This window comes from Muntiacus reevesi, chromosome 1 (genome assembly GCF_963930625.1).
Source record: "Muntiacus reevesi chromosome 1, mMunRee1.1, whole genome shotgun sequence".
Classification (NCBI taxonomy): domain Eukaryota; kingdom Metazoa; phylum Chordata; class Mammalia; order Artiodactyla; family Cervidae; genus Muntiacus; species Muntiacus reevesi.
The window spans coordinates 6,026,737-6,050,454 of NC_089249.1; the positions used below are offsets into that span (position 1 = coordinate 6,026,737).

Genomic DNA, 23,718 nt, shown 5'->3' on the forward strand with positions numbered 1-23,718 from the left:
GAAAAAGTGCCAAACCCTTTGCGGCTCCGAGTGGCCATCCTTCAATGTGGGATGGCCTCAGGAGGGCAGTTTTAACATTGATTGTATTTTGCAGATCAAAGAACGGGTGTTTGACACAGGACTTCATGGACACCCTGACCAAGTCCCCTACATAATTACCTGGGAGAGTCTGGCCCAGGACCCGCCATCCTGGGTGGCACCTTTCGTGGCAGAAAAGCCGAAGATTCCCGGTGCTGATACACCCACGGCCCCACCAGCCCAGTCCTCTCTTTACCCCATTTTAGAAAAAGAAAAATTGACCGCCAAAACGAGACCAGTCATCCCGCCGGAAGATCCAGTTCTAACTGATCTCCTGTCTGAAGTTCCCCCTCCCTATCAACCCCCTCCAGTACCAGGTTCTCTGGCCAGGCCGCCCCCGTCCGCCTCCCCTGAGGCCCGCTCCCCTGACACCACCGGCCCAGCGGCGACCAGCGGGGAGATTAATACTTCATCCCCCGTCGCCTCCCGGTTGCGCCAACGAAGAGATCAGGGAGAGGGAGGATCGGGAGAATGGAGGTCCCAGTTATTTCCCTTGAGGACTGTGGGGGGACCAGGAAACCAAGTCCAATACTGGCCATTCTCGGCCTCTGATTTGTATAACTGGAAGACTCATCACCCACCCTTCTCTAAAGATCCAATAGCCCTCACGGGGTTAATTGAGTCCATCTTACTAACCCATCAGCCCACCTGGGATGATTGTCAACAGCTTTTGCAGGCTCTGCTGACCGTAGAAGAGAGACAGAGAGTTGTCCTGGAAGCAAGAAAAACGTGCCCGGGCCCAACGGGGCTCCTACTCTCCTTCCAAATGAAATTGACGCAGCCTTCCCCCTGACGTGTCCGGACTGGGACTACAACACCCCTGCCGGTAGGGAGCAGCTCCGTCTCTATCGCCAGGTTCTCCTTGTGGGTCTCAAGGGTGCTGGGAGGCGCCCCACCAATTTGGCCCAGGTAAGAGCAGTAACACAGGGACCGGAGGAGACCCCGGCGGCTTTCCTTGAAAGGCTCATAGAGGCATACCGTATGTATACCCCTTTCGATCCTAGTAGCCCCGAGCATAGGGGAAATATCTCCATGGCCTTCATAGGGCAGTCGGCGCCGGACATTAGAAATAAATTACAAAGGTTAGAAGGACTTCAAGATTATAGCTTGCAGGATCTAATGAGAGAAGCAGAAAGGATTTACAATAAGAGAGAAACTCCAGAAGAAAGAGCAGAAAGGCTTAGGAAAGTGCAAGAAGAGAGAGAAGACAGATTGAGAAAAGAACAAGAAGAAAAAGAAGAGAAACGAGAAAAAAGGCGTAACAGAGAGTTGAGCAGAATTTTGGCCACTGTAGTTCAGCCTAGGTCAGAGCCAGGAAGGAGAGATAGGTTGAGAGGCAATAGGCAACCGAGAATAGACCGTGACCAATGTGCCTACTATAAAGAAAGAGGCCACTGGATAAAAGACTGCCCAAAGAAACCACGGGATTTGCGAAGAGAATCCTCCAAGGTCTTGTCCTTGGATGAAGATTAGGACAGTCAGGGCCAGGAGCCCCCCCCCCCCCCGAGCCCTGGGTAACATTAAAAATAGGGGGGCAGCCAGTGACCTTTATGGTGGACACAGGAGCTCAGCACTCTGTATTAACCCAGACCAACGGACCCATGTTCACCAGGACCGTGTGGGTACAAGGAGCTACAGGAGGAAAGCTGTGCCGATGGACTACTGAACGGAAGGTGCACCTGGCCTCCGGTAAGAGATCCAGAAGCTGGCCTGTCGGGGCAGCTGACATGGACTAGACTACCGCAAGGATTCAAAAACAGCCCCACCCTGTTTGATGAAGCCCTACATCAAGACCTGGCTGCCTTTCGGACACAACACCCCGCCCTGGTGCTTCTGCAGTATGTAGATGACCTGCTGCTGGCGGCCCCCACGGAACTGGACTGCAACAAAGGTACGGGGGCCCTGTTGGAGACTCTGGGAGAACTGGGGTACCGCGCCTCGGCAAAGAAAGCCCAAATTTGCCAAACTAAAGTGAATTATCTGGGGTACCAGCTAGAAAATGGACAGCGATGGCTGACAGAAGCCCGAAAACAAACGGTATCACAGATACCGCCCCCAACAACTCCCCGCCAGATGAGAGAATTTCTAGGCACTGCGGGATTCTGTAGGCTTTAGATTCCCGGGTTCGCAGAAATGGCAGCACCCCTTTACCCCCTAACCAAGCAAAACACCCCCTTCCTTTGGGGAAAGGCCCAACAAGAAGCATTTGATAACATCAAAAAGGCCCTCTTGAGTGCCCCAGCCCTAGGGCTCCCGGACATATCCAAGCCCTTTGAGCTCTTCGTAGACGAAAAACAAGGGATTGCTAAGGGGGTACTAACTCAAAAGCTAGGACCCTGGAAGAGGCCCATCGCATATCTCTCCAAAAGATTGGACAATGTTGCGGCAGGCTGGCCACCATGCCTACGGATGGTGGCGGCCATTGCCACGCTTATCAAAGACTCTAACAAATTAACCATGGGCCAGCCCCTTAAAATAACTGCACCCCATGCTGTAGAGACTATAGTCCGCCAGCCTCCAGACCGCTGGCTCTCAAATGGCCGAATGACTCACTACCAGTCTTTGCTGCTGGATACGGAGCGAGTGCGTTTCGGTCCAGCCGCCGCCCTCAACCCTGCTACGCTCCTCCCGGATCCCCAAGAAGGGACCCCACACGACTGCCAGCAAATCCTGGCAGAAGTGCATGGAACCAGGAAAGACCTCACCGACCAACCACTGGCAGACGCAGAGATCACCTGGTTTACGGATGGGAGCAGCTACCTTTTAGAGGGCGAGCGGAAAGCCGGGGCTGCAGTAGTTGATGGAGAAAACATCGTTTGGGCCAGCGCTCTGCTTCCGGGAACCTCGGCCCAAAGGGCCGAACTCATCGCCCTCACGCAGGCACTCAGGAAGGCGGAAGGTAAGAAAGCCAACATATACACTGATAGCCGGTATGCCTTCGCCACGGCACATGTACATGGAGAAATACATAGAAGGAGGGGGTTGCTGACCTCAGAAGGCAGAGAAATAAAAAATAAAAGAAAAATATTAGATTTACTACAAGCCTTGTTCTTACCAAAGAAACTAGGGATAATCCATTGCCCAGACCACCAAAAGGGAGATACACCCATTGCACGGGGAAATCGGCTGGCAGATATAACTGCTAAACAAGCGGCACTAGGCCCCCAAATACTAACTGTCTCACTCGAGTCAGCATCAAAAAATGATGATGATGCGGCACTTGTTTATAGTGAAGCAGACCTAGACTTCCTTCAAGGATTTGGGGCGGACTATGATAAGGCCCATAACAGATGGATATACCAAGGGAAAACAGTGATGCCTCAAAGCACTGCCAAGAGACTTTTGACTCACCTGCATAGACTGACCCACTTGGGAAAAAGAAAAATGGCTGACCTCCTAAATGAAAATAAATTAGACTATTACATCCCTCAGAGAGACTTACTGATACAACAAATTGTAAACGGTTGTGAGGCCTGTGCAAAAGTAAACGCTGGCAGACTAAAACTCCCCTCCGGAGTTCGAGCCAGGGGACATAGGCCTGGAGTCCACTGGGAAGTAGATTTCACCGAGATTAAACCAGGCCTATATAATAACAAGTATTTGCTAGTGTTCATGGATACCTTCTCAGGATGGGTAGAAGCATATCCCACAAAGAAAGAAACAGCTCAAGTTGTGGTCAAGAAGCTCCTCGAAGAAATTTTTCCCCGATTCGGCTTACCTAAGGTACTCGGGTCACATAACTGTCCGGCCTTTGTCTCCCAGGTAAGTCAGTTGGTGGCCAAATCATTGGGGATTGATTAGAAGTTACATTGTGCCTACAGACCCCAGAGTTCAGGACAGGTAGAAAAGATAAATAGAACAATTAAAGAGACCTTAACCAAATTAACGCTGGAGACTGGCACTAGAGACTGGGTTCAACTCCTACCACTGGCTTTATATCGAGCCAGAAATACCCCTGGCCCACACGAGCTCACCCCGTTTGAGATCATCTATGGAAGCCCCCCACCAGCTACATCCTTCTTTGACCCTGATGTCCTTGCGACTTCCCCTACCCTGCAGGCCCACCTACAGGCTCTGCAGCTGGTGTAACAAGAAATTTGGAAGTCCGTATCAGCCGCATACCGTGTGGATAACCCTGTTTCCTGTCCCCACCCCTTTAAGATCGGTGACACAGTGTTGGTGCGGAGACGTCAAACCAAGACTTTGGAACCTCGCTGGAAAGGACCCTACACCGTCCTCTTGACCACTCCTACCGCACTAAAGGTAGACGGGATTGCAGCATGGATACACGCTTCCCACGTAAAAGCTGCACCCGGCCGCTGCTGCGAGGAGACGCCAGAACACGGATGGAAACTCCACCACACTCAAAATCCCCTAAAGCTAAGACTTTCTCGCTTATAATGATTCTGCTATTTGTCTGGGGCGTCTCGTCCTCGGTTCAGGAGGGCGGGAGCCCCCACCAGGTGTACTGTATCACCTGGAGAGTTTTCAACACAGAAACCGGAGAGACAGCAACTGAAACTACCGGTGTAGCCCCAGTCTCCATGTATTTCCCCAGTTTGACTGTAGATCTGTGTGACATAGTGGGAGAAAGCTGGGATCCCAATCCCCAAGAGCCCTTCCCTGGATATGGATGCTTACACCCTGGGTGGCGGGTAAAAACCCGAGCACTTGACTTTTATGTATGTCCGGGTCACTCACGGACCCGTCCTGAAGTCCAGAGGTGCGGAGGGCCCCCAGAGGGATACTGCAAAGCCTGGGGATGTGAAACAACAGGAGAAGCTCACTGGGTACCCTCCTATCCAGCCCGGGATTTAATCACAGTCAAGAGAAAGCCGCTTAGTGGCTATACAGGGCCGGGGCCATGGGTTTGTAGAAAGACTGGACAAAAAAAGGACTGTGGGCCTTGTTATGATATCAAAAAACAGAATATCACTGGGGCAACCCCCGGGGGCAAGTGTAATCCCCTACTCATTCAGTTTACCAGCAAGGGGAAAACAGCAGATTGGAGTACCCTAAAAACCTGGGGGCTAAGACTACATCGGGCTGGCTATGATCCTTTCACCCTATTCTCCATATCCAGGACCATTGCCCCAGTAAGTGACCTTAGACCTATCGGGCCGAATCTAGTATTATCGGATCAGAAGGCCCCTACTCAGATCGGACCCGAAACCAGCAAAGTAGCCGCTGCCCCACCCTCTCCCTATATTACCCATGCCTCCAAGGGAGAAGAGACTGGAGATCCCGAGATGACTGTAGCCCCTACTCTTACTAAACCCCCAGGCTCAGGAGATCGGTTAATGAGTCTCGTAGAAGGAGCTTACAAGGCCCTGAACGCCACCAACCCAGCTGCCACTGAGGGATGCGGGCTCTGCCTAGCCACAAGCCCCCCCTATTATGAGGGACTGGCCACATTGGAAAACTTCTCCAACACCACCCGGGCCCCAGACCAATGCAACAATCCCGGCCTACACAGGCTCACTCTGCCTCAGGTAGGGGGACAAGGACTCTGTATTGGAAAGGTCCCCGCTGACCATGCCGGGCTATGCAATCAGACTGTTACGGTAGACCCGGGAGAATACTATCTGGTCCCCCCCAACAATACCTGGTGGGCATGTAACACCGGGCTCACGCCCTGTGTGTCAGCCGCTGTCATGGACTTAACCCAAGATTTCTGTGTACTCGCTCAAGTGATGCCTCGTATTCTTTACCATTCTGAAGAAGCCTTGTTAGATACTCTTGAACATAGACGAAGAAAGAAAAGAGAACCGGTTATGACATTAGCTCTCTTGCTTGGACTTGGGGGAACTGCAGTGGGGATCGGAACCGGGACGGCCGCCTTAATACAAGGAGGCCAGCAGCTAGCCCAGTTACAGCTTGCCATAGATACAGACCTTAGAGCAATTGAAAACTCTATTTCCCTGCTTCAAAAATCCCTTACCTCCCTGTCGGAGGTGGTACTCCAAAATAGAAGAGGGCTAGATTTGCTATTTTTAAAGGACAAAGGCCTTTGTGCTGCCTTAGGAGAAGAATACTGCTTCTATGCTGACCATACTGGGGTAGTAAAAGATTCCATGGCAAAGCTAAGAGATAGACTAGACCAGCGGCAAAAAGATAAAGACGCACAACAAAACTGGTTTGAGGGATGGTTCAACAGGTCCCCCTGGATAACTACCCTAGTCTCTACTCTTATAGGACCCCTTTTTATACTCTTGCTTTTGCTTACTTTCGGGCCTTGCATTTTAAATCGCTTATTACAGTTCATCAAAAATAGGCTATCGGTGGTCCAAGCACTAGTGCTCACCCAACAATATCAAATGTTAAAACAACAAGAGCCCTGAGTTTTAAGATTAAAACTAATGACAAAGAAAAGTGGGGAATGAAAGAATCTGAAAAACACCATGAAATTCCCTGGCTGTGTAAATTTTCCACTTGCGCAGAATTTTCCATTTGCAAAATAAGGATAGAGAAATGTAAACGGAACGTCTATAGGTTTCCCAATAACTGCACAAACAAGCCTGCTGTTTTCCGGAACCAACTGACGTCAAGCACCTGTACTCACAGATAAGATGACCCCATATGATACACATTATGTTACTTTTATGTTACTCATTCACTGTACTGGATGTGCTAACGGTATACATTATGTTATTCATTCACTGTACTGGATGTGCTGACAATGTGACTTCTGCCTATAAAAGTCAGCTTACACTGCTATACGGTGCGACTCTGCCTCCGAGGAGACTAGAGTCGCCCGGCTTGTGCAAACCGACAATAAAGCCTCTTGCATGTTGCATCTGCTGGACTGCTTATTGAGTCACGGGAGCTCCTCTCTGGAACAGAGACCTGACGTTTGGGTCTTACATAGACGTCCTTGCCAATGAACAGCACAGCTGTTCCACATCCCCACAATAGGCTTCTGAGCCCAGGAGGGCCTGCACAGGGAAGACAAGCTCTCAGAAAATCTAGCTTTGACAGCTTGCAAACTTTCTATTTGGAAAAGCTGGAAGGGTATAGGAAACAGAAACTTCACTCTTTAACAGTGCACACAAAATGTCACCCTCAGAGTCCCAGTACACAAGCAGTAATTTGATAGAAGCATGGGTCAGACCCACCTGCTGATCTTAGAGAGCCTCCTGGATAGGCTGAACGCAACTGAGACTCCCCCTTGGAAAGGGAACACTGGGAAGTAGCCATTTGGAAGTAGTCATTTTGAGGAGCGCTTTCTACTGTGATGACATCAGCCTACTAAGTGTCATTTTGGAAACTTAAACCTATCAGTACTGGAGCACATACCCACCCACGCACAGTTCCAGCAGGTCAGTTCCAGACCGAAGTCCATTGAGCTGTGCAGACAGCAAATCAGGGACCTCTCACCACACCCAGAAGGCCAGCACCAGCCTGACTGTCCCTTGGCTAAGCAGACAGCTGCGTGAGGACCGGGCTCTATTCTCCAATGGGCCAGCAGCAGCACTCCACACCAACCCCTGGCTACTCAACCAACCATGAGGATGGGCTCCTTTACCCTCCAGGGGGTTCAAAGCAATTGTACAAGGCATAGCCACATAGCCAGCTCAGCTGGGGTCCAACCCCACCTGCCAGCATGTCTAATATACTAAGTCCTACCATTACAGAAGGGTGCATGCATCCCAAACGAGGGCAACACTAGGGCCTATACCTCTGATGACCAAATGAGAGAGTGCTTCTGGACCTCACTGGATGTTTCCTACACAAAGTCACTTCTCCAAGATTGAAAACTATAACTGATGTACATAGGAAAATACATAGAGAACTGGGCAAAATAAGGAGACAGAGAAATACATTCCAGATGATGAAATAAGACAAAACCTATGAAAAAGAACTAAACAGAGAGGAGATAATCAACCTACTTGATAGAGAGTTGAAGGTAATGATCTAAAAATGCTCATGGAACTCAGATAGAGATTGAATGAACACAATAAGGATTTCAGCAAAGTTAGGAACTATAGATAAAAATCAAACAGAGCTGAAGAATACAATAACTGAAATAAAATCCACACCAGCAGGAATTAGCAGTAGATTAGACCAGAGGAATGGATCAGTGCTCTGAAAGACAGGTCATTGGTAATTATACATGATGAACATAAAACAGAGGAAAAGAATTTTTTTTAATTAAAATAATCTAAGAGACTTTCAGGATGACATCAAGTATGCCAACATTCACACTATAGAGATCACAGAAGGAAAAGAGAGAAATGAACAGAAAACGTATGGTAAGAAATAATGGCTGAAAACAACCCTTCCTCAGGAAGTAAACAGACCCCTAGGTCCAGGAAGTATAGAAAGTCAAGTTACATTAACTCATAGACCCACATCAAGACATATTAACATTAGATTATCAACTATTAAAGATAATGAGAGAACCTTAAAAGCAGAAAGACAACAACAAATAGTTACATTCAAAGCAACTTGTGTAAGACTATCAGATGAATTTTTAGTAGAAAATAGGCAGGCCAGAAATGAGTAGCATGCTCATGATGCATTCAAAGTGATGAAAGGAAAAAACCTACAACTAAGAATACTCTACCCAGAAATGTAATTATTCAGATTTGAAGAAGAGATAAAGATTTTTCCAGACAAATAAAAGCTAAAATTGTTAAGAATCATTGTATTGGCTTTATAAGCAAGGGTAAAGGAACTTTAAGCAGAGGGGAAAAGGCCACAACAAAAATGCGAGAATTATGAATAAGAAATCTCATTGTTAAGAAAAAAAAACATATAAAGTAGTGGATCAGCCATTTATAAAGTTATAAGAAGGCTAAAATACAAAAGTAGTAAAATATTTTATACTAACAATATGTGATAAGGATACCCAAAGCAAAAAGATATAAAATATGGTGTCAAAACCATTAAAGGTAGGGCAAGGATTTGAAATGTAAGGCTGCTAGAATACAAAAGAATTCACCTGCCAATGCAGAACATACTGGAGATATGGGTTCAATCCCTGAGCTGGGAAGATCCCCTGGAGTGGGAGAAAGCAACCTACTCCAGAATTCTTGTCTGGAAAATTCCATGGACAGAGGAGCCTTATGAGCTAAAGCCCTTGGGTGGCAAAGAGTTGAACACAGCTGAGCACTGAGTGCACATACATGCACATTCAAACTTCAGAGATCATCAACTTAATCATATGTATAGAAAGAAAGAATGATAGATAGATAATGCTCAGTTGCTAAATTTTGTCTGACTCTTTGCAACCCCATCGACTGTAGCCTACCAGGCTCCTCTGTCCATGGAGCCTGTCCTGCCTTCTCCAGGAAGTCAGACAGATAGATGTTATATATGTGTGTCATCTTGCTATGGAGAAGGCAGTGGCAACCCACTCCAGTACTCTTGCCCAGAAAATCCCGTGGAAGGAGGAGCCTGGTAGGCTGCAGTCCCTGGGGTCGTGAAGAGTCGGACATGACTGAGTGACTTCACTTTCACTTTTCATTTTCATGCATTGGAGAAGGAAATGGCAACCCACTCCAGTGTTCTTGCCTGGAGAATCCCATAGATGGCAGAACCTGGTGGGCTGCCATCTATGGGGTTGCACAGTCAAACACGACTGAAGGAACTTAGAAGCAGCATCTTCCTATATATAGTAACCTATATATGCCATCTTCAAGTAGTCTTTATCTCCAGCACGCAAGGACATATAAATATCAACAATTCATCAATGCGGTCACCTCTTAACTAATTGAAAATAAATGTTATCTGATCATCTCAATAGATGCACAAAAACATTTACAAGATTAAACATCCATTAATGATAAAAATGCTGAACAATGAGAGTCTAGAGGGACTATATCTTACATATTAAATATAACATATGCAGAAATTTCATCCAAAAACTGCAGAATATACACTCTTTACAAGCGTACACAGAAAATTCTTCAGGATAAATCACATGCTAGACCACAAAGCAAGTCTCAGTAAATTTAGGAAGACTGAAATCATAATAAACATCTTTTCTGACCACAGAGATATGAGACTAGAAATCAAGTATAAGAAAATAGCTGCAGAAAACCTTCAGAGACAAAATCATGTGGAGATGAAATAATTTGCTATAAAATAAACCGTGGGTCATTGCAGAAATCAATGAAGAAATCAAAATAACTGGAGACAATTAAAAATTAAAAACAATGATCCAAATTGTAGGAAGCGGCAAAAGAAGTTCAAGAGAGAAGATTATACTGGTATAATTCTACCTCTAGAAAGAGGAAAAATTTCAAGTAAGCAATCTTATACATAAAAGAACTTGAAAAAAGAATAAATTTAAAGACAATCAGACTACAAAGTGGGTAGTAAGAAAGAACAAAGATCATAGAAGAAATAAATAGAAACCATAAAAAGTGGAAAAGACTAATGAAGCAAATATCTGATATTTAAAAAGATAACAAAATTGATTGTCAGGGAGTGTTTGATGGGAGAATTCCTTCGTGCTATTTCTCATAAATCCTCTGTTCTTTATCAGCTTCTGCCAGAAGCCGGTAGAACTGCAGGCAGCTCTCAGGGCTGAGGTCATTGCGTGAGACAGTCTTGGGTCTACTTTAGTGAAACATTCTCTTTACGACAAAACTGCTTAGTGTTGCCCCCCACCCCTTGAGATATGGATTGTCTCCTGACCTTGTGACCATTATTATCCTTTGTTCCCTTGGTAACGGTTACTGTAGGTTTGGTTTTCTGATCTTTATCATTATTGAAAGAAATTTCTTGTACTACAGCCTATATATACTCACAGAAAAATCATTAAAGCACCTTTGCTCCATCAGAGCTTGGGTCCCCGTGTCTTTCTTTCTTTCTCTCTCTCTCTCTCTCCTCTCTCTTTCACTTCCTTATCATTGACTCTGGACCACCAGGTCCTGGTCCTTTAAAGAACCCCAACAAGTGGCGCCCGAACGGGGAAACTAGTATACGTCCTGTCGCATTTCGGACAGAGTGACTCCAGGCTTGTTGAGGTCAGGGCCTATTGAGGTTGCTAAGTACTAAGACACGGGTCAAACGGCTGGAAAGCCACATCATTTCTCTATGTTAGTTCGTCATTTGTTTAAAGCTCAGGGACTTTTGCTTTCACGCCAATGAATAGAAGCTTACTTTCAAACAGTGGTTAAATGTAATCCTTGGTTCCCTGATAAATGCAGTTTTGATTTAGAAATTTGGCACTGGGTCAAAGAAAGTGTTGAATGAGCCACCAAACAAGGGGAAAAAAATCCAATTGATTTCTAACCCCTGTGGGCTCTCATTTAAGCTGCCATTTCAAGGTAAACTCTAGCCCTTTCAATATTCTACAACAGACAGAACACTTATTACATGAATATAAATTAAATGATAAAAATTCACAAAAGGCCCAATTAAAACAACCTAAAATATTTCAAAATTTTCTTACTAGCCCTGCCCCAGCTGCTCCAAATGCTCCTCCTCTGCCAACAGGCGCAAATCCAAAATGCTCTCCTTTGTTGGAACCTAATGAAAGTTATGCTAATTTTTTAGCTAGATTAGAAACTGCTATTTCCCATACTGTAATCGGAGAAGAAACCAAGAAACAGCTAGAGAAATTACTTGCTTATGAGAATGCAAATCAGAAATGTCAAAGAGCTATCACTGTAATTCATGAGACTGAGACTATTATTGATTATTTGAAGGCTTGTCACAATCTAGGATCAAAAACTCAAAAGATAAAAATACTAGCTGAAACAATGACTACCACTTTTAAAAAGGGAGATGAAGGATGCTTTACATGTGGGGATAAAAACTATTTAAAAAGGGACTGCCCTAAGAAGGCTAATAAAAAGCTTCCAAGAATTCTCCCTTGCTGGCATAGAGGAATGCATTGGGCCAAAGATTGTAAATCTAAATTGGACATTGAAGGAAAACCTATTCCAGGAAACTCCAAACAGGCAGCCCCCCAGGTTCCCTACAACAAAAGCCAGGGGCAAATTCTATCTTTTCCCTCAAACCCTCAACATCCAGCAGTGCTGCCATCAATATACCAGCCCTAAGTAATTTTTTCCTTTACCCTTAAGCAGTTCCTTCTAGAATACCTACCGGGCTTTTTGGACCCCTGCCCCCAAAAACCTTCCGTCTTTTATTTGGCTGATCTAATTTGGCTTCTAAAGGAATTACTGTTCACCCTGGAATAATTGATTCAAATTATAAAGGAGAGATTCAAATTATGATGTCATTCCAGATTCTGTGGCAATTCAAAAAGGGGGACAAAATTGCTCAATTACTTCTTTTGCATTACTTTTCTATTAGCTCCTCTAATAATGTGTGGACAAGCATATTTGGCAGTACAGATCAAAAACAGTCCTTATGGACATCATTGGTATCTGAATATGCCTGACCAAATATAAATATCAAAATTAATGGCAAAAGATTTTCTGGTCTCCTCGGCACTGGATCTAATATTATTATTATTTCCAAACATTTATGACCCAAATCCTGGCCTATACAAAAGGTCTCTTGCCAAATTGCAGGAATTTCTCAAACCAAAGTACGAGAAATTTATCAAAATGTTCAAATCTACCTATATGATAGACCAAAAGGCCAACCTACAACATTAAGGCCTTATGTGATAGATGCACCACTTAATCTAATAGGAAGGGACTTACTTATGCAATGGCAAACTCAGATATACATTCCACATTTTTTCTAGGGGCTACTGCTCATTTAACAAACAAAACAATTATTAAAATAACTCAGAAAAATGATGAGCCTATTTGGACAGAACAATAGCCCCTTACAAAAGAAAAGTTACAAGCTACTAAAGAACTTATAGACACACAATTAGAATTGAAATATATTGAGGAATCTTGCTCTTCTTGGAACTCTTCTATTTTTGTTATCAAAAAGAAATCTAACAAATGGTGTTTCTCAACAGACCTTAGAAAAGTTAATGCATTTATGAATCCTATGGGTGCACTACAACCAGAGATCCCATCACCTATTACTATTCCTCAAAATTGGCACATTATTGTTACTGATTTACAAGATTGCTTTTTTAATATACCTTTACACCGGGAGAGATTCGCTTTCTCTCTCCCTTATCCTAATCATATCAGGCCTCATAAAAGATTTCAATAGACTATGTTACCTCAAGGTATGCTTAACAGTCCTAGTATTTGTCAAAATTTTGTAGCCAAGGCTTTACTTCCTAGGTGACAGCAATTCCATCATGCATATATCATTAATAATATACTATAACTACAAAAAGGAGAAATGATATTTTTGACACTGAATGGCCATGATATTCTTTAGACTCCAGAAAAGACTGATTAAAATAAAATCTTTTTTGAAATTGCAAAACTGGTTCTTCTTACACGTGCAGTTAGGAAAAGGTTAACCTGTTAAAATACTTTTTTGGAACTCCAGTTCTGCCTGGGAAACAAAAACAGGCTTAAGAAAAAACCTAAAGTTAACTCTTATCATGTTCTTGGGATACATAGCCCACTCTACCTAGGACTCCAGCCATAAACAAATTGGTGGAACACAAAATAAATAAATAAAACAAAAAGATATTTTAAATTTCAAATGGAAAACTATGCCTATCTATCTTAAATTATCTGTGTCTCAATATATATCTTTGTTTTTGGATAATATGAAGTTAATAAGCTCTATTTAAATTCAACTTCACATGAACTGAAAAATATTCAATATCAAATATAATGTTTATTTAAATATAAATATAATTTAAATATAATTATTTGTTAATCTAATTAAGACATCTCTTAAGTCATCAACATTATATAATACTTTTATTATGCCTAGGTTTAAGGTAAACTAAATTTTTCAACAAAAAGGTAACTGTTTATATATATATATATATACATATATATATAAAAGATGAAAACTTTTAGATAAACTCTATTAAAAATAGTTATATTTTTGATACAATAATCTATTATTATAATCTAAAACAATCTCTTAAGATTGGGGTAACTTAAGTTTCTGAAGTTATACTAAACTAAATAATAAATGTTTATTAAATAACTAGGTTATTTCCAAATGAAGTAAGATTTTAAAACATTAATTACTGAACATTAACTTCCTCTTACAAAAAGTTTTTTTCACAGAAAAACTAGAGATTTTAAGCTATATATATATATATAAATAAATATATACATTATAATATATAATATGATATAATAAATATATTCACCAATCTATAAAATACTAACATACAAGACACTTCATAGATGCTAAAGAAAAATAAGATAAAAACAGACAATGGCCCTGCCTGTATTTCTAAGCAGTTCAAACAATTTTTACATTCCTTCTCTATTAAACAGATTACAGATATTCCTTATAGTCCAGAAACACAAGACATAATTAAACAAACACGTTACACACTGTCAGTTCAGTTCAGTTCATTTCAGTCGCTCAGTCGTGTCTGACAGTTTGCGACCCCATGAATCGCAGCACGCCAGGCCTCCCTGTCCATCACCAACTCTCAGTTTACTCAAACTCATGCCCATCGAATTGGTGATGCCATCCAGCCACCTCACCCTCTGTGTAACTGCAAATAAAAAATTAAATAAGAGGAAATACACAGGAACACTTTTATCTTCCTTATCCAGAGCAAACTTTACAAGATTCTAATGCAATAATTCTTTAAGCCTATAACTATTATTAATATAGCTTTATTTCTGTTTCCAGTCTGTAAGAGTCTTAAAACAAAACATCAACCACAATGCCTGTTTCACAATACAAAACAAAAACAACATTAAAAGACACCATTTGCCGAATAAATTATTTGTTCCTAAGAATATCAAAAATGCTAAGTATTCACCTTCTTTTCAGGTCTGTCTTGAAAATACAATCACCTTCTTTAACACACTGAACAGCGAGATTCAACAGCTGCCAGGCTGCATTCCTTTTCCAAGGACAAGGTCAAATATATTTGGATATGAGCAACATTTCATTTGTCAAGTTGTTCTGCATCAGCTTTTCAATAATTTCACTTAGGAAAAAATGTTTGAATGTTTGCTTCTAATCCTTTGCCCCAAATAACACAAACCACTTAAAACACAGTCAGATCCCATTTCTTTTTATATCAGGAAAAAATGTATGTACTGAATGAAGAGAAAATCAACCCGTTAATTCAAAACCACAGCCAACACCAGTCCCAAACAGATTTCTACATGATATTTTTTCTTTTGTACTGAAATATTTGAAACCTTTTCTAATAATATGCCCCTTTCCACTAATTTGGAAACTTTAGCTGAACAACTAGCTGATCAATTATCTAGGCTAGACCCATGTGGATGGCTTCAAAGCATTACTCACAGCATCGGGTCTGGAACTGTAATTTTAGTGATTGTCTTGGCAATTATATTTGTCATCTATCATTACCTTCATGCAACGATTGTTAAAACTAAACAAACTCTTATGGTCAGAACTCTTTTTACAAATATTACAAATAAATAAGGGAGAATTGTCAGGGAGTGTTTGATGGGAGAATTCCTACATGCTGTTTTTCATAAATCCTCTGTTCCTTACCAGCTTCTGCCAGAAACGAGTAGAACTACGGGCAGCTGTCAGGACTGAGGTCATTGCGTGAGATGGGCTTGGGTCTCCTTTAGTAAAACATTCTCTTTAAGACAAAACTGATTAGTCTCACCGCCCCCCACCCCACCTTCTTGAGATATGGATTGTCTCCTGACCTTGTGACCATTATTATCCTTTGTTCCCTTGGTAACGGTTACTGTACATTTGGTTTTCTGATCTTTATCATTATTGAAAGAAACTTCTTGTACTACAGGATATATATACTCACAGAAAAATCATTAAAATACCTTTGCTCCATCAGAGCTTGGGCCTCTCTGTCTTTCTTTCTTCCTCTCTCTCTCCCTCCCTTTGGCTCTCTCTTTCACTTTCTTATCATCAACTCCAGACCGCCAGGTCCTGGGCTGTTAAAGGATTCCAACAAGATAAGTTTTTAACTAGACTCAACAGAAAAAAGAGAGAGAACCCAAATCTATAAAATCAAAAATAGAAGTGGTTACAACCAACTCCACAGAAACACAACTTATAAAACATTACTAAGGAAAACTGTATGCCAATAAAGTGGACAACTTAAAAGAAAAGGACAACTTCCTAGAAATGTATAATCTCCTAAGACTGGATCAAGAAGAAATAGAAAATGTGAACAGACTGATTGCCAGAAAATAAATTTAATCAGTAATAGTAGCCTCCCAACAAACAGAATTCCAACAAACAGCTTCACAGGTGAATACTACCAAATATTTCAAGGAGAGTTAACACCTATCCTCAAACTATTCCAAAGATTAACAGTGTAGAGATTCCTTTAAAAACTGGAAATACAACTGCCCTATGACCGAGCAATCCCACTCCTGGGCATACACACGGAGGAAACCAGAATTGAAGAGACACATGTACCCCATTGTTCATCACAGCACTGTTTATAATAGCCTAAATATGGAAGCAATCTAGATGTCCGTCAGCAAATGGATAAGAAAGCTGTGGTACACATACACGATGGAATATTCCTCAACCATTAAAAAGAATATATTTGAGTCAGTTCTAATGAGGTGGATGAAACTGGAGCCTATTATACAGAGTGAAGTAAGCCAGGAAAAAAACACCAATGGAGTATACTAACGCATATATATGGAATTTAGAAAGATAGTAACGATAACCCTATATGTGAGACAGCAAAAGAGACACAGATGTATAGAACAGACTTTTGGACTCTGTGGGAGAGGGAGAGGGTGGGATGATTTGGGAGAATAGCATTGAAACATGTATTTTATCATATATGAAATGAATCTCCAGTCCAGGTTCAATGCATGAGACAGGGTGTGTGGGACTGGTGCACTGGGATGACCCAGAGGGATGGGATGGAGAGGGAAGAGGGAGGGGGGTTCAGGATGGGGAACACATATACAACTGTAGCAGATTCATGTCGATGTATGGCAAAACCACTACAATATTGTAAAGTAATTAGCCTCCAATTAAAATAAATAAATTTATATTAAAAACAAACAAACAAAAATTGAAGAGGAAGGAACAGCTTTCAAATTCATTCTATGAGGCCAACATCACCCTGATGACAAAACCAGACATGACACCACAACCAAAGAAAAGGTCAGCATCATGTTTAACACAGATGCAAAATCCTCAAGAAGATATTAACAGAAAAAATTTGAACAATATATTAAAAGTACCATACACCATCTTCAAGTGGGATTTATCCCCAGCATGCAAATATGTGTCAGTACCAACAATTCAGTCAATGTCATCACCTCTTAGCTAATTAAAAATAGAAGCTATATGATCATCTCACTAATTACACAAAAGCTTTTAATAACATTTAACATCTGTTATGACTAAAATGATCAGCAGTGAGGGTCTAGAAGCACTATAAAGTGAAAGTGAAGTCGCTCAGTCGTGTCCAACTCTTCGTGACCCCCTGGACTGCAGCCTACCAGGCTCCTCCGTCCATGGATTTTTCCAGACAAGAGTACTGGAGTGGGTTGTCATTGCCTTTGAGAAGCACTTTATCTCAACATAATAAAGGTCCTGTATTACAAGCCCCCAGCCAACCTCATACCTAACATTGAAAAGCTGAAAATGCTTCCTCTAAAATTAGAAATTAGACAAGGATGATAAAACAAAAGAAAAGAAAAAGAATCTGAATTGGACAGAAAGAAAGAAAACTGTCAATGTTTGCCAAAAATATGATACTATATAGAGAAAATCATAAAATGCCATCAAAAATCTATTAGAAATAATATATGAATCAATAAAGTTGCAGGATTAAAAAATTATATACAGAAATCTGTGTAGCATGGTGTTTCTATATACTAACAGTGAACTATCAGAAAGAGAAAGTAATAAAAATTCAATTTACAATTGCATCAAAAAATAAAGTAACTACACTTAAATCTCATTAAAGAGGTAAAAGATCTGAAGTTGGAAAACTAGAAGATGCTGAAGAAAGAAATTGAAGACAATGCAAACAAATGGAAAGATATACTATGCTCATGGATTGGAAGAAATAAAATTGTTAAAATAACAATACTATGCAAGGCAATCTACAGATTCAATCCAATCTCTATTAAAATACCAATGGCATATTTGGACAGAACTACAAGAAGTAGTTCTAAAATTTGTATGGAAGCACAAAAGATCCCAAATAGCCAAAACATTCTTGTGAAAGAAGAGCAAAACTGAAAGTATTGTGATCCTTTATTTCAAATTATACTACAATGCTAAGTAATCAAAACAGTATGGTATTGAAAGGTTGTTGTTGAACGATAAGACGGGGGATTCTTGGCTTCCGGAGGAGACGAATTCAATCTGGGGCCAGAGACGAGGTTGGATCGCTCAGAGCTTTTGTGTAATAAAGTTTTATTAAAGTATAAAGGCGATAGAGAAAGCTTCTGACAGGCATCAGAAGGGGGCAAAAGAGTACCCCCCTCCTAGTCTTTAGCTGTAAGTTATATAGTCACTCAAAGTCTGTTAATGAAACAAAAGGAATGTCATAAAATTTAGAATGGCACTAGATAATTCATCCCTGGCCATAAAATGGTTGACTTGAATCTTGTAGAAGGGCAGAATATCAACAAATAGTTCGGTTTACATAGATTAGGGGAGCAATACCTGAGTAAGTAAGTTAGGCCTTTTGGTGGAACCAACTTGAAGATAGAGTCTGGGGTTCATTAACATAGCTTAAGACAACATTTCCATAAGAAAAAGAAATGTATTGGTTGACTCAAGGTTTGAGAGTAGTTAGTTTTAGGTGAGACCAGGTGTCATGGCAACACAGCATTTTAAGAGAAACCTCCTTTTAAATTTGTATAGAGAAGAAAAATATATCGCTGTTTTGTTTTTTCCTGCCCCTTAAGAGAGATAAAAATGTCTAGCACTTACAGCCTCTTTCCTCCATTTGGAGACCCCTGGCCTTCCTGCCTGTTACCCTCTCAGTATTGGCACAAAAACATACACATAGATCACTGGAACAGAATAGAGAGTCTAGAAGTAAGTCCAGGTTTATATATCAATTAACATACAATAAAGGAGGAAGAATACACAATGGGGAAAGACGGGCTCTTCAATATATGTTGTTGAGAAACCTAGATGGATACATGCAAAAGAATCAAACTGGTGCACTTTCTTATACCATGTACAAAAGTAAACTCAAAATGGATAAAAACGCAAATGTAAGCTCTGAAACCACAAAACTCTTAGAAAAAAACATAGGCAGTAAACTCTTTGACATCTGTCTCAGCAATGTATATATTTTGAGGAGGCAGGATCTGTCTCTTCTGGCAAGGGAAGCAGAAACAAAAAGAAGCAAATGGGACTACATCAACCGAAAAGCTTTTGTAAAGTGAAGGAATCTTTGAACAAAATGAAAAGGCAGCAACTGCATAGGAGAAAATACTTGCAAACAATATATCTTATAAGAGGTTAATATTCAAAATATGGAAAAAAAATGCATACAACTCAACTTCAAAAACAAAAGTAAACAAACAAAAAAGAAGCAAAAAAGCAATCTGATTAAAAGCAAGTAGAGGATTTGAATATTCATTTTTCACAAAGACATATGACTGTCAACAGGCTTTTGCGGGGAGCGGCCTGAAACAAAAGGCTGGTCTGGGTGCTGCCTTGATCCTCAAGGGTCTGTTCGTGGACATAGCTCTCTGTCCCACCACCCCTCTCTGGAATTTATTATCTAAGTTAATCTTAAAGAACATTTGTAAGCCTTGAATGCACACATGACGCAGATGGATAAGCCTTTCATGACCACCCTTAAGAGAAACGGGATGCATTTGGTGTTATCATAGAGTTCTGGTGATTGTTATCTCAAAGTGATGTTTATGGAAAAATATTTTCTCTTCTTAAGATTCTCTTCTTGGTTTAGTATAAATGAAACCCTGAGAAATAAAGAATCATAGCTGACTGCAGCGATCCTCTCGACCCCATCTGTTCTGTGTCTTTATTTCTTAGCCTGAAGGAACTCGTCGTGTTGCTCACTGAAATCTTCTGACTGGTCTGGCAGGCTTTAACTAACCTTAATTAGTATTTTCCTTTCTAAAATATCTAAATTGCTTTCTCTTCCTCTACTGGTTAAACATTTACTAATACTGCATTATAATAAAAAGAAGACCTGGTCCCACATCATTTTGCTGTCTATACACTCATAAAACCCAGATAAATCTAAAAATGTTTTCTTTTATTTAGAAAATTATTTTCTAAAAAAAATTAAATTATAAACATATTTAGAAAAAATAGCATTTTTAAAAAATTAGGCTTGATAACTAGCATATTATGATTGTGACTTTATTGTAGTCTTTCAGTCACCCTGTAGTTTTGAGAGAATTTTCAAATGTAGATCCTGATCTTAAACTATTTTTACAAAGGATTTTTTAAAAATGTGTTGAGTGCTATCATATCTTCCAATATATTCTCTAACTGTTTTGTATTAAAATATAGGAATACATAGAATTATCAACCATTATCTCACTTTGAATTTGTGATTTAGTGGGCGTTTGTCATATCATGAAATACACCTACATTAAGAAGCATAATTACAAATTGAAGTGGAATTTTCTTCTTTTTAAAATCATAAGTACAATTTACTACATAACTTAAAATATTTACTTAAACTTTCCTCATATGCAAACTGTTAAATCTCTTTTCTATGCTTACCGATAGGTTGAGATAATACCATAAAGTTTTTCTTTGTCAGTAAAGAAAATAAAGTCCAGAACTATTTCCCAAAGGATATACACAACTATAGAAGGAAAAGTATTTGGACTATTATTAAACTGTTTGTACCTGAGGTTATTTCAGTCCTCATGGACAACAGCCCAGGAGTCTACACTTATGTCTCCATAATTGATTTCATGCTTACTCCACTCCCAGTGGAATCCATCACAGAGGATGAGCAAAAGCTCGATGGTAAAATACCCTTGAAAGAGGTATCAGAGATTTAAAAATAACCGAGGCCATTAAAAACACCGCTTTTGATTCACTAGCTCATGATCATAGGTTCTGGGTGACACAGGTTGCTATGAGCTTTAAATATTCACCGTTATCCAGTTATCCTTACTTTAAGACATATCAGGTATACTAGAATTCAGGAATGGGATTTTCCTTATGTATATCACTGAAGTTTACTTTCTCTGTCTAAAGGGTGAGATCTCTGGAATTGATGCAGCCTCGGTAAAAAGTTGTTCATTGCGGTATAAGGATTGGAATAGTCACCAGCTTCCCTCTTTGCTTTTAAAAAGAGGGCCAAGTAATTACGACATTTTTAAAACTTAAATGGCTATTAATGGAAGTTCAACGTTTGTAATGAAGCAATTAAAATTCATGTATTTTGGGGAATGACTTTGATATGAGAAAAGGAACATATGTTTAGAAGTAGAGTTAGAGAACTTTATCTACTCAGTGATTTTTTGATTTTACTTAACATACCAATATTGTCTACTTACATTGTTTTCAAAGATGGCTCCAATAACAATGGAAACTAAATATATTGAGGTAAAATTAAATAAAAATATCTCAAATATTTTGAATACTGTCATGTAATGACACAAATACTGATTTAGTTATCATGATGGCTATAAACACTACCATAGAGATTACATGCAATATGCCTATTTTAGACAAAATGTAATACTCCTAATTTGGATAAGATAATTTTTAACAATAAATATAATACGAGTAAAAATTCAGAATGTGAGTAATCTTAGGCAATAAAATACAGTAATTTCTTGCGGAAATCCTTGCCAATGTATGATCTAAATAGATTAACCAAATAACTTCTTTCATTGCTTAACAGAATAACCATTCCTGAAGTTCAGTAATATGTAAATCCAAATTCTTGCATCTTCTTGATGTTAAAATTGTTTTGTATACCTTTTCTCATTAAGAAGTAAATAATGTATATCTACATTTAAGAGAGTATTGATGAATTGATGATTCAAAGTCTCAATTTCATTTCTTTTGCCTTCTGCCTCTCAGCAGGTTTCTGCCATGGGTGACAGGGGAACAACCAACCACTCAGAAATAACTGACTTCATTCTTGTCGGCTTCAAGGTGCGCCCAGAACTTCACATTCTTCTCTTTCTGCTATTTCTGCTTGTCTACACCATGATCCTTATAGGAAATGTTGGCATGATGGTCATTATTATGACTGATCCCCGGCTGAACACACCAATGTATTTCTTCCTAGGCAACCTCTCCTTCATCGATCTTTTCTATTCTTCTGTTATTGCACCCAAGGCTATGATCAACTTCTGGTCTGAGAGCAAGTCCATCTCCTTTGCAGGCTGTGTGACTCAGTTCTTTCTCTTTGCCCTCTTCATTGTGACTGAGGGATTTCTCCTGGCAGTCATGGCTTATGACCGCTTCATTGCCATCTGCAACCCACTTCTCTACTCCATTCAGATGTCAACACGTCTCTGTGTTCAGTTGGTGGCTGGTTCCTATTTTTGTGGTTGCATCAGCTCAGTTCTTCAAACCAGCATGACATTTACTTTATCCTTTTGTGCTTCTCGGACCATTGACCATTTTTACTGTGATGACCGTCCACTTCTGAAGATTTCTTGTTCTCATCTCTATATTCATAAGTTGGTTTCTTTTTTCTTATGCAGCATTATCATTTTGCCTACCATAATTGTCCTTATTGTGTCCTACATGTATATTGTGTCTACAGCTCTAAAAATACACTCCACTGAGGGGCGAAAGAAAACCTTCTCCACTTGCAGCTCCCACCTGGGAGTCGTGAGTGTCCTGTATGGTGCTGTCTTTTTTATGTATCTCACTCCTGACACATTTCCTGAGCTGAGTAAAGTGGCCTCCTTGTGTTACACCCTACTCACTCCCATGATGAATCCTTTGATTTACTCTCTGAGAAACAAAGATGTCAAAGAAGCTCTGAGGAAGAGCCTAGAGAAAAGATACTTCAATTCTTTTTTTACAGTGATGTAACTGAAAGTCCTGGGAATTATAACAGCTTGGGGAAGCAACTGACTAAAAAATGTACCCACTGATCTTAGAAATATTTAATCATAAAGTTTTCTTTTATTAGAATTCCATGCACTTACAGCTGAAAAGTATGTCGGACTATTGTTTGCCTATTTTGATTCAAGAATGGAGTGACTTTCTCTGAGCTTCATCTTCATCTTGCTTGTGTGAGTTAACATGTGTTATGTGGATATAAATGTACTTGGTAGAGGTAGCAAAATCTAATGCAATAAGCAAATGAAAATATCATATTTACTGAAGAAATCTTTGTGAAGTCTTAGTGAGAGAATCACTCTGCAGTTCACAGTCTGAAGGGTGACATGTAAGTAACTCTTAATTACCCAGAGGCTAAATGAATGACCCATTTATTTCATGGTTTCTCTGACTTGAATAATTATATCTCCCCATCATTTGAATAGTTACTAAACTGATAAATTATTTTTGGATATCCTTCCTTTTAATAATAAAATTATAATAAAATAAACATGAGTAAATTTAATATTTTGTTTTATGTGCCTTAGTGAGAATTCTTATATCAATTTAATATTTATTTTATTTTGATGTACTCTTTGCCCTATAAAAATTCCTAGGTATAAATAATTTCTCTACTTGCGGTCACAG

At 40.2% G+C, this 23,718-nt stretch overlaps 2 protein-coding genes across 2 annotated transcripts; both read left to right on the forward strand.

Annotated features, from left to right (window-relative positions):
- The first annotated feature begins 4,478 nt into the window (after positions 1-4,478).
- Positions 4,479-6,419, forward strand: LOC136163460 (MLV-related proviral Env polyprotein-like). Its single transcript, XM_065927923.1, has one exon. It carries the CDS (start codon positions 4,479-4,481, stop codon positions 6,417-6,419), a length of 1,941 nt encoding a protein of 646 aa, XP_065783995.1.
- A 15,685-nt stretch (positions 6,420-22,104) lies between these two features.
- Positions 22,105-23,061, forward strand: LOC136159023 (olfactory receptor 9K2-like). Its single transcript, XM_065920840.1, has one exon. The coding sequence runs from the start codon at positions 22,105-22,107 to the stop codon at positions 23,059-23,061; it is 957 nt and encodes a 318-aa protein (XP_065776912.1).
- Positions 23,062-23,718: the final 657 nt, after the last annotated feature.

What these genes read in the sequence shown, in the direction of transcription:
- LOC136163460 (XM_065927923.1), top strand. Translation starts at nt 4,479, where the DNA reads ATGATTCTGCTATTTGTCTGGGGCGTCTCGTCCTCGGTTCAGGAGGGC.
- LOC136159023 (XM_065920840.1), top strand. Translation starts at nt 22,105, where the DNA reads ATGGGTGACAGGGGAACAACCAACCACTCAGAAATAACTGACTTCATT.